This window comes from Pempheris klunzingeri, chromosome 11 (genome assembly GCF_042242105.1).
Source record: "Pempheris klunzingeri isolate RE-2024b chromosome 11, fPemKlu1.hap1, whole genome shotgun sequence".
NCBI classification, from domain to species: domain Eukaryota; kingdom Metazoa; phylum Chordata; class Actinopteri; order Acropomatiformes; family Pempheridae; genus Pempheris; species Pempheris klunzingeri.
Genome location: NC_092022.1, coordinates 21,651,324 through 21,663,329, shown reverse-complemented (window position 1 = coordinate 21,663,329; position 12,006 = coordinate 21,651,324). Strand labels below are relative to the sequence as shown.

General features: G+C 44.3%; 1 protein-coding gene across 2 annotated transcripts in view; it reads right to left on the bottom strand.

Annotated features, from left to right (window-relative positions):
• Nucleotides 1-12,006, bottom strand: part of plekhg5b (pleckstrin homology domain containing, family G (with RhoGef domain) member 5b) — a 57,029-nt gene that overhangs the window by 21,391 nt on the left and 23,632 nt on the right. Inside the window, exons 3-7 of one of the 2 annotated variants that reach the window (XM_070839664.1) lie at nucleotides 2,822-2,963; nucleotides 1,808-1,907; nucleotides 1,524-1,581; nucleotides 1,012-1,103; nucleotides 782-918 (exon numbers count right to left, since the gene is read on the bottom strand). In XM_070839664.1, coding sequence (XP_070695765.1) covers nucleotides 782-918; nucleotides 1,012-1,103; nucleotides 1,524-1,581; nucleotides 1,808-1,907; nucleotides 2,822-2,963 — 529 coding nt within the window. Of the gene's footprint in view, nucleotides 1-781; nucleotides 919-1,011; nucleotides 1,104-1,523; nucleotides 1,582-1,807; nucleotides 1,908-2,821; nucleotides 2,964-12,006 lie in introns of those variants that run through there. The other variant, XM_070839663.1, reaches the window with a different exon arrangement.

Below are 12,006 nucleotides of genomic sequence, written 5' to 3'. Positions count from 1 at the left end.
CCTATGCAATATGTCATACACAGTCATTGTTAAAGGCACATAAAACTGGTGCGACGTCTAAAATACACTGTGACTGCAAAGACTGAAAGACTATTGTCTATCAACAAAGTGACAGATCAACACTTTCTACTGCTGCTATTCTGATTCTGAAGTGTATAGTCCTGTCACAAGAGTCCAACAACTGAATGATAATTATGATAAAGTGCAGCTAAATCAGATCTGATGTTGGGCTGAATGGACTGTAGAAGAAAGTGTTGTACCTGACATACTGGGTGAATACAAGTGAGAATACATTTTGCAAGAGGAAGGCTACATGTGAGGGAAATATTGGTTGCACAGCCTTATGTTGTCACCTCAACAGAGAAAATCAATGATCCTCTACATAGAACAGGCCTACAAAATGCATACACTGCACTGAAGAGAAAAAAAAAACTCTTTTCCTCCATCTATCCTTCCATCCATTAAATTTCAGACACTATTTCAGTGGTCAGTCTGCAGTGATACATCAGGCTGTTTGTGTGAATCTCCATTCCCGGTCCTCTCATCCTCCCATTCTACTGTGTCTCTAAAAAAGGAGCTCCATATAAAACATGTTGCAATTTTCATCTGTCCCACTTCGCTTTCACTTTACCAGCACAAAATCTCAGCGCAGCAGTTTGGTAAATGCGGACAATTTTATTGTTCAGTGGCTAAAAAAGGGCCACAAACCCTTCGAGCATGTCCCCCAGGATCGGGCATAATTGCTTGGTGGGATGGATTCTGGGTGATGTGGTGTTTTTACCTTTGACTTTGAGGTAGTGTCCTCCAAAACGGTAGGCCTCGAAGTTGAGGGACAGCGGCGTGTTGGATTGATCCAGGAACAGGTCGACCCGGGACAGCTCGATGCCATTCCTCTCAAACACCGGAGCTAGAACCTCTCTAAGAGATAAAAACACCATAAGCTGTTAATTGCAGCTTAAATCAAACTTTTGCAATACATTTTAAGGGGCCGCTCCTTCTCCCCCCTCTTACCTCAGGGTTTTCTTTTTCATTGCAGGTACAATTTCTGTGTTTATGTCCACGTTGAGATCAAACTTAAGGCTGAAGCACTCCTTACTGGGGTCCTGCAGGGGTAACAGATGTTAGTTTACACAGGTGGGGCTGCAGCTCTGCTGGCCTGCCCCAGGCTTGTGCTGTATGTGCTCTCAGCAGATCCACAGGGGGGCTCCTTTTCACTACACTGCCTGGCTCAGACAGTACAGCCAGGGAGATACCATCATGTTATACCATCGCTGCAGAGAATAATGGTGGCTGCTTTCATATTGCACAACTCTGCTTGTATCATATTCATTTGTCAAAAGCCAGCACTAACTCTGCATCACAGAACAAGTGACAAATAGACTTTATTTCCCCCCAAAATCTCGTAAAGTCTTTCAGGCTAAGAAGAAATAGACTACTTCCAGGAACAGAAATGAAACTGTGGTTTCATGAGGGGGACTTTTTATGTTGCACACTGTAGCCCATGTGTCTGTATGATTACTTACATCAGTGTGTCGTCTCCGTGGCTTCTTTTTCATCATCTTCCCCCCTGTTTTACGCTCCCTGCAAAACAGTTCCACACCCATTATCGTACCTTTTACGTACCAGTTCTTCAAAAGAACACGGCATATCAACAGTTAGCTTAACAAGTCTACCGAGACTTAGAAAGAAGTGATCAGGAGACGCATTTTTCATGGCCGCAACTTATCCGCCAGTGTAAAAACACAAGAGCTCTACTGACAGGCAGGAATACATGAACACTAGCATGATGTAACAGAGGGTTACCGACCCGCGGTCACTGCTCCCCTCATCCTCTTCCTCCAGGTCGGAGGGGGGGCTGGTGCGCGGGGGACAGGAGCGCGTGGAGACGTTTCGGGCCAGGATGGAGGCTAAAGGTCAAGAAAACACAACAGTCATTCCTTCTGTGGGAGCACAACTAAGGCAACCTTTATTTATCAAGCTTTAAGTGGTTTGTTCACCCAAATTAAAAACAATTCAGTATATTTTTAATAGTGTCAAATATAGATTGACATACAGGCTAAAACCCTATGCTGCTAAAGCCTGCTGTGGACAGTTTTCATATTTCTTTGATAAAAAGTAGTCCCAGTGAAAAATGTTCACAGTGGAGAAACCACTATTTTATGCTGTGAGCACCACTGATGCAATTCAGTTTATCTCCACTGTGTTGGGAGTGGAGGCAGAGTCTCAGGGATGAATATCATTAGGCCTGGGCAAAAAAATACGTAAATACACATCTAACCTGCATGACCAGTTAGCAGTGCCCTGGTTCAAGGCAGTTACAACAATTCATACAGGTCTTGCAATGTGCCCATTGAGGGCAGTTTTTCAAAGCTGGAAAAAACAGTCGAGCAATCAGAGCTTCAAAGGCATGATTAAGAATGACATCATTTTCCTGCAGAGCACGCCTCCTACCTAGCAACATCCATGAAAAATAGTCACAGAAAAATAGCATGGATGAGATGAAAAACTAAACTGGCCAACATGAAGACAAAGTTAAATGAAAGTGACAAGAAATGGGAACCATGTCTGATCATCAGTAAATAAGTTTTTTCAAAATCATTATTTGGATGAATCAACACATCACAACTTAGACAGAATACACAATTCATAAAAGTTAAAACTCAGAATTTGTGAAAGGAAATGTTTTACATGTGTTGCCTTATTTGGCCAACAATATAAACTCAGTGTCCTTGATATTTACACAGAGAGATCCTGTAATGAGGCAATGGGTATGACATCACTGAGAGTGGGAATACCAAATAAAGAAATACTGCACGTATACCTTGAGGTTGTAAGTCAAATCGGGGGTGCCGATCAAAGTGCATGTTGTCTGTGTTCTCTGAATGGCAGCGTGAGTCACATGACTCACACAAGTGAAGGGGGCTCTTGTTATTCAGGTCTTGACAGTCTGGGTGGTGGCAAACCTAAGAGGAGAAACAGAGAGAGTCAGATCACATGGCTGCCAAGCACACAAGGTCCCTGCATTAAAACAGCAGAACATTTTAAAAGTCCGGGCCAAAGCGTCACACACATTTTGAATAAACAGCTCCCTGCTTCACTATTGTTTCTGCCACAATTAAATGACCACAGAGGCCGCCACGGGCATTCCTGAGGTTTGGTGACTCCCACCTTCCCACCATCTGTCCCCGTCTGTGGGATGACAACTAATTGACTTAAACTTAGCTTTTCACCTCTTGTGCCGATCTGGGACCAGCTTACAATTACATAATCCAAAATAGTATCGTGAGAGGCGAAGCACTGAAACTGACCACAGGTCAGCCACTGGGAGACTTCCAGGCCCTAGAGCTCCAAAAGCCCTGCAGCCGAGCCGACAGGCAGCAGAAGGCTGCAGGATTAAGGATCCCTGTCTCGGCCCAGACAGACTCGCCCCTCCCTCCCCCCTCCTCACCCTCACCTCAGCAGTGGGCCAAGTGGCACCAGGGGGCTATCTCCTCACTCCACCCTGTATCCCCCCTCGCCATCGCCCACACCCGGCCAAGGAAGCGAGGATGTATGGGGAGATACAATGGAGGTCCTGCTAATGTACTTCCTGTCATTGTTTCCATGTACTCAGGAGGAGCAATGTGTCTGTGCACGTGTATGTGTGTGTGGTAGTGTTTGGGGGGTGTGGGAGGAGGTGAGCATAAGCGAGGGAATGCAGCTTTCATGTAAACACAACAACTATAGACATTCAAGTGGTAGTAGCCATCCCCTGACATAGTGCTGTTCTCTAGGCATGTTTTCAGTAACTATATTGTTATAATACACACACACACACGCACTGCCAAATGCTCTTGTACATGACAGAGTTGAAGTGCAACCATGTAATTCAGATTTGAATACACAAGCGTCTCTCTCTCCGTCCCCACCCCCGGTACTCTACCGTCATATTCTGCAGGTCGGAGCAGGAGTCTCCATCACTCCTGCAACTCGGCTCCATTTCCATGCCAGCAGGTACCCACGGACCCCAACAAACATCCAACTTGCCACCTCGCTTGCCTGCTAATTCACTCTGCAGTGTGTCCCTGTCAAACCACACTGACATCTGACGAGCTGTCTTATTAATCCACTCCTCTCAATGTCTAGCCAGGTATAATCGCAGATTTCAAGGAGCGGATCGCAGGGCTGGAGAAGGACAGAGTGAGGGGAGGGAAAGGGGGTGAGGTTATGGGAGGGTGAGGAGTCCCAGTAAAGATATAAACCCGAGGCAGGAAGGAAGAAAAAAAATGGTCCATCCAGAAGCTTTTCAGAAGTACAAAGCCCCCCTAATCTTGCAGCCTAATTGGTGCCTGTGCTCTGTCAAAGCCATCTGACAGTCCTGCGGAGATTAAACAGCCCCGCTCTGAGCTCCACAAGCCAGGGTCTTCTCCTCTTTTTCCTCTCTCCCCTTTTCTTCTCTGTCCTCTGCCACTTCCAGCACCGACTCCTCCCTTCCTCTCACATACCCAGGGTCACTACACCCAGGCAGAGCCCCCCCACCAGACAGAGGTTTTAAATAGAAAGAGACGGAGACACAGAGACAAGAGTCTGTGAGTCTAAGAGAACAGTCTTGTTTACTGTGGTGAACATGACAAGCTCTCCTCCAACAACTGCATTATAGGATAATTCCGGGTTTATTGCAACTTGGGTTTAATTTTCATAGTAATTGCTGAGATCTGGGAATAACGGTGACACCACTACAACCAAGTGCAACAAAGCAAGAAACGCGACATTCAGACGATTCTAACGTTATTATTACAAATAGGAGTAACAGCCAAATCTAGTAAATCAAGATCCAAGTTACAATGAACTAGTGTACTAGCCTTTAGAGTGGATCACACGTCTACTTGTGCATCAACAGTAGAGATGAAACCACAGAGAATCATCTGAAATCTGCCGTCCCCCTTCGGCTCTATGGAACGTTTTAGTGTGTTTCAGATCATTGTTTCTGCCCTCCAGCCTGCAATTTGACTGTTTTGGTTCACTCTCACCGCTCTCACAGCACCGTTTTTGGCTGCAGCAGCTGGCTGTTTTCACTGAAAATGCTCTGACAAAAATGACTGTAAGCCATCTGGCCAGCAGCAAACGGCAAACAAACATAGTTGGTGTCTGATGGGTGTGTAAATAGGACACTATTTCAATCACAGATTTATTTATAATTGCACGCTGTTATACATTATTTTTCTCTGTGACTGTAGACAGGCTGTAGACATCAAATGCTAATATGACGATGTTTGTCAGGTATGATACTTTCCAAGTTCACTGTCTTAGATTAGCGTGCTAGCATGCTAACAAAAGCCACACGATTATGGGCAAAATGACAGTTACAATTATTCGGATCAAAAAAATCACAACAACCACAATTATTCACTGATTTTAGGGACAAAATATTTTCATTGCACTTTCACATTTAAATAAAATTAAATAGATGTAGTGTTGCGCTGTTTTGTTATTAGCTGTTAGCTCAGGAAGCGTTTCATTTAATATGCAGCAGAGTTATCTATGAGTGGAGCATGCATTTGAAATATTCAAGTCAGTCTTGTTCATTTGATTGTGGGAAGAGATTAATATCTGATTAACTGTGCAGCCCTAATGCTAACATTGCCTATATCAGCGTAACATTTTAACAACTTCAACTTTGCAGGTAATTGATCGTAAAAAAAAAAATTCAAAAATTTCGGCCAGATGATGGCGCTAGAGGAAAAGTCAGGGGATCAGTAGGGTTCATCATCTGTCGGCCATGAATGACCGTACAAACATTTCTGGTAATCCATCCAATAACTGTGAGATATTTCAATGTGGGCACAGATACACATCACTTCAGAACAAGTGGTGTGTTGTACCTTTTAACACAAACTGAGATCCTGCTCAGTCCTGTATGCAGTGAGTGGTGATTATGATGCTATTGAGGTATGAGGACATTTCCCAACTGCTGCAGTTGATGACGTAAGACAAACTTCAGGTACAAAGGAGCAAAGAGTCTCACCTTTCACTGAGTCACTGACCTCAGCCCACTGCCAAAGAGACAGCTTCATGGCAGAGGCATACAAGTCACAGAAATCTGTTATAACATCACCCACTAATGCTTCTCTGAAGTCAACGCTGACGAATGCGTGCACATTTTCGTGTAACAGAGTCAAATGTCCCATCACACAGAGGTGGTATGTTCTCCGAGAGGTGTGGAGACAGACGGCCTGGCCAGTGTGAGCAAATCGAATGCCATATTTAGACAATAGCCCAGATAGGTAGGCCTTCCTCGCTATCAAGTTGGGGCGTTCACATTCCTGCTGCAACTAAAGCAGCTGAAAATGTCTGACGCTTTAGCCAAGACAAAGGAGTGCGTCACAGGATGAAGAGAGGGCTGCAAAAAGCATCGAATGGAAAAAAAAAATACTCAAACAAACCTAGAAAAGCTTGTAATCTTACATTTATGACAGATACCTGGATATAATGCCTAAAATAACTGCTTTTGAGCTCAGGATATGTGCAACAGGGATTTTTGCAATACTCAACATTCCTATCAATGAGAGGGATGATTGATACTTGGGTACGAAGACGAGCTGACTTTCATTATCCGTCCGTTTCTGGATCTGGATCAGTTTTCCTAACACAATGAGGATGAGGAGTGTAAGTGAAGCTGGCTGTAAGAGAATGTGATTGTGCCGGACAGCTGACAGGAGGCCATGTGTGCCGTGTGCTGCAAGTGTATGAATGTGTGTGAGACAACATGTGTCATGTGAGTGTGTGTCGCGTGTCCCCCACCGCATGCCTGCTCTCAGATATTGCTGGATTAGTGGTTAGTGTGTGTGTGTGTGTGTGTGTGTGTGTGTGTGTGTGTGTGTGTGTGTGTGCGTGCATGCAATGTTTCACCTACACTCACTCATGCTACCATAACACACACACACGCACACACACACAACCTTCATTACCATCCCTAACAGCTGAGAACACACACTGGCCCCACAGTGGCCCTCGTCCTGGCTTAACACATTGAATGCCACGTGGCACCTGCTTATGAGCCCTTTTTTCCACACATCTTGCAAACACGCAAACACCCCCCCCCCCCCCCCCCCACAAACACACATGCATGCACACACAGACTTACAAACACAGGCATGCTCGCTTCAAGGCTGTGTCATCGATGAACAGCACACCAGTCGCTCAGCTGTAATGAAGCTGTTCCTGTTTGGAAGAAGATGAGGAGTCTTCTGAGGTGAATCAGGATTATTACCTTAACACTTAATCCCCCATATGCCGGCACGCAACATATGAGGGCGATTCCAAACACACTGTACAACACATTCTGTAGCCACTGGCTTAACTTGATCTCATTTTGGTACAAACAAATGGCTTTACAGAGCACAACTGATGCTAAAGACATTAAGCTAAGGAATGGTTAAAGTTAACCTCAGATTCAAATGTCCTAAACATGATTTATAATTAAGGATGGAACTTGTGGCTTCAGAGCAACAGCCTGGCAGTTCTATTTGGCTGCAAAGTCCTCACCACCATCAAAATTTTGGCTCCTGAGGACAATTTTAAGTAAGTCTGGATGGCATGCCACATCCTTGCAAGCTGGAAAATCCGTGGGCAATCAGGCTCTGTGTATAGAATTACTGTACATGACGCATTAAGGGAAGGCTGTCGATAAATTCAAACCCAGATTACAGATCTGACTCAATGAGATACAAGGATCATCCATCACGGGGCTGCTGTGAAGAGCAGGGAGAGGATCTGCTCAGTAATGATGCCTCTATCTCCACTTCCTTGTCTAGTGGGAACACACCGATAACATGATGTAAGATACATGGTTTTGTAAAGCCAAAACTAGCCTGCCTGTTTGCAACCTGACTGCATTTCCCCTCAGCCCTCCTCCGGAACAGCTTGTCCTGCCAGAGCACACCTAGCACTTATGTAACAGCATACATCACCATGTGTGCGTTTGGGAGTAAAAATGGGGTATGCGAGTCTCTCAGAGTATCCTGACGTATATTCAGAGAGATAATAGTGTTTTGTGTTGTTGCGTAAATTCGTTTGATAGCATTTTATCAAACCAGAATCCCATATTGCTTCTAATTAGGTTTAGTTTTCAGCATGTGTAGGTAGCTGAAGTTTTAAATTGGCAAAACTCAAAGATTCAATCGAGATCTGAATCGCCTTTTACTGGTCGAGCAGCCATAAACACTAAAGTCATTTTAGCTATAAATCTGAAAATAAGACGACAAGACATACTGACTACATGCATTGGGACACACTGAAATAACGACTGTATCCTTCTGACCTAATTTTTCACAAATTACTTGCTCCAAACTGACTGTAATCCCTGATTGATGCGATTCTCCTGATGCTGACATGACGTATAATTTCTGTAGAAAAGAGGCACCACTCTGTTTTGCTGAACAACAGAAACTCACTGTTCCCTCATACTCAAGGATATTACAGACGGAGTGATGTGTCTTTTCACTCACTAACTCTGAGCTAGTGTTATCATCATTCTGAACCGTCTTCCTCTCCCCATTGGTCCCCCCCATAGAAAAACTGTGGGGCACTGCAACCGGGCCAACACTTCAGACTAACCAGTTAGTCTTCACCTTTGTGGTCTTTTTGCTTGTAAAACCAAAAATTCCAATGAATCACGAAATGTACTTTAGTGTCGAAGTTTGTCCATGAATGAGAAAACACCTAAAGGATGAGCCAGCCAGATGTAAATAATGATAAATGATAAATTCCCAGGAAGGGAATGTGCTTCAGCTCAACCAAAAGCTTTTATTTTTATTGTTGGAGTGTGTGTTTGTGTCAGTCTGTAAATCAGTGGAAGGGTGGTGCTGCGTTCAGGAGGTAGGAGTTAATGTACTGCCCATAAATACACTGCAATTTATAGAAAAAAAAAACATAACGCAAGAGAATAAAAAACTAAATCTTATCTTATATTGACATATTGTGAAAACACAAGTTCCCACAGACGTATTGCTCTAGGCCCGTCTGTAACACACACACACACACACACAGCTGTTTGCCATAACGGTGCCCACACCCATAGAACAAACTCAGTTTCTGTCACTGTTCCAAGCACACACATACACACACACACTATAGAAAACATGAAATCAAAGCCAACCTGAATCAACAAAAAGCACAACAGTTTAGCTATTGCTTCATATTGAGGACAATGGGGAATACGGTTTGGTTGAGTTGAGCTCGAAGTGTATTGTTCAGGCCAACCTTCTGTCCGACAGCGAAAGGTCTCACAGCACCTCAGGCTTTGTTGAGACTGAGGGTGACATCCAGATACACTGTGTTTAATTCCACAGGCCAACTTTAATGCTTACCATCACTCCACTCCCACTGAAAAGGCTGCTTTAAGGTCCTGTCTTAACATGAAAATCATCGCTGATTTGGCAACTGGTCGAGATTCTCCTCAGCGGTAAGTTATGTTAGCATTAACACCGCTCCTCATCAGTCACATGGGGCCAGAGGAGGCTCACGGTAGCCTCAAGTCAACAACCCCACCCCACCCCCCGCCTTTCACAATCCCACCCTGGCTTTATCATTTCTCACACATAAACACACTAAAAAGACGACAGTTCACGAGCATCCCAAAAAACACACCTACGCATGCAAATGATTAGTTGGCGCTAGACGAGGCAGAGTCATGCACGGTCTTGTTCAAATTGTATGACTGCAGTAAAGTCAGTAAAACATCCAGACAGACTTTGGTCAGAGCAACTCACACAGTCTACAACATCAAACTAATCTAAGACAACCCAAATGTCAGACACAGGCACACCTCATCAGTGGTTCATAGTCTACGACCGAAGGAGACACAGCCAGGGTCTTGTTTTCACAGTCAAACGCACTGACGGACTGACCTTTGACCTGAGCATACAGCGCAGTACAGTGCAGAGTGCAGACACTACACAAACACAGGTGTCTCACACCATGTTTCATGTCATTAAAGCTAAATATTTCTCTGTCAGCTGCAACCTCATTTTACTGTAATCCGTTACACCTTCATGTGTCATTTTTAAAAACAGATCAAACCACAATGACGCTCTGGATGGAACTGATTTTATACTGCTGAAAAAACAAAAATCCTAATGGACAAGTTCGATTTGTTTTGAATATTAATATTAATATCAATATTAGGGCTGAGCCAATAAACCATCATTATAGGGCTGTAACTGATTACATTAATTATTGATTATTTTCCAATTAGTCAATGAGCAACTGATCCCTATATGTTAGGAAATAAGGAGAAAATCCCATGGCAAGTTCTCAAAACCCAATGTATCATCTTCAAATCACTCAATTATATTTAATTTTTGAAGATTTGAAAATGTATTCTATAATGCTATATGAAGTTACAAATCCTTACACTGCAGCAGCCAGAAGCTACAAATGTGAAGTTACAGGGGGAAGCTGTGCTCCAGCTCCACTGAGGTTCCTTCCGCATCCTCTCAACCCACCCATCAGAAGGTGGCAGTAACTTTCTCTCCAGCCACTTACCTTCCTGCTTTCAAGACATTGATGAGTTCTTAACTGCAACCAACAAAATGTTATCAATCTGCAGCTGCATTAAGCATGATTGAAGGAAGAGTTTAAAGAGCTAAATGCCTCCAGAGTGAGCGTGCTTTTCATCAAGCTGAACTGACAGCGACCGAGGAAGGTCAAACTCTGCCATATGTTATGTTATTGCTACCTTTTCCTAAGAGCTGATTTTCATTGTCGTCTTGGGAGCAGATCAGAGCAGTCGACCGCAGAGCGCCTCCCTATGTACGTCGGAGAGGGCCTGCTTTCCTAAACATAACGCAGAGTCGCCATTAGCTGTGGCCCAGTAGGTGGGATTGAAAACAGCGTCCAGTGAGGCTGCAGGAGATCAAAAGGGAGGCCTGGCCCAAGTCTGATTTATTTTTCAATAAATAAACGATGCATCTGTTGAGGAGTGGCATGGGAGAGGGCCGCTGCCGCTCGCTGGCTTTCTTCTGCCGCCATCTGTCCTCTGGCCAGGCGAGGAGGCAGAGGAGGAGAGCCAGGGCCAGTGTTTTTTACTGCGGCTGTTATGCAACAAGACGGCCTGCCTGTCTGCAAGCCTGTTCCCTATTAACCAGCTCTCCCTCGTCCTGGTGCCGTAAACTCCTGACGCCTCACACACATATGGGCTTACTCAAACAGAGGCACTTGTTGTGCTTTTTTTCCTCCCAGGATTGTGCTTGTGTGTGTGTGTGTGTGTGTTTCTGTGTGCGTTACCCAAACACATGTTCAGTACGTTCATCAAAGGACCCGCAGTGATAAAATTCTAGTGCGTATTCATTCTCTAGAAGACATCAAATGTTGGATGAGGAGCGGTGTTTAACAGTGGGTGATGTCATTCAAAGCTAATAACTGCAAGTGAAACTAGAACAATGAAAGCATGTGGATGGAATGATCCCCATCAGGCATACTGTACATTTAACCTCATGTACCTGATACTTTACAGGATGATTTCTGCTCCAACTCCCACAACTCAGACCTGGAAATACGGCAGCGCTACATGTCCAACAGGGCGGGAAACATGGCGGTCACATGATGAGACAGTTGACCCTTCGCTAGCCCTTAGTTACTGTAGTTATGCTGGCACATATGCACAGTGAAGACAGTGACAGATTTAAAATCAGAATAAGTAGCACTTTTAGAAGAGCTGGCTCCTCATTTCTAGCTGGTGACTGTCAGTTTTGTCGGCTGAAATGACACTAGCAGACTTCTATGACCTGTAGCTAGCTACCTCATTAATGCTCAGCTCATGAGCTGGCTCAGTCTGCGGCTAATTTAATTGTTTCCCGCAAACTCTGAGAACCCTGTGACAGGGTGTGACTGTACATTTGAAGGCTGCATATATCCAATAAAAAGTAAAAGGCTGAGGCAAAAAGTCAGCATCCTCACCAGTTAATGATCCATGTAGAGAGTCATCATAAATATGAATCAGAATTGTGTCTGTATTGCCTTGTAGAG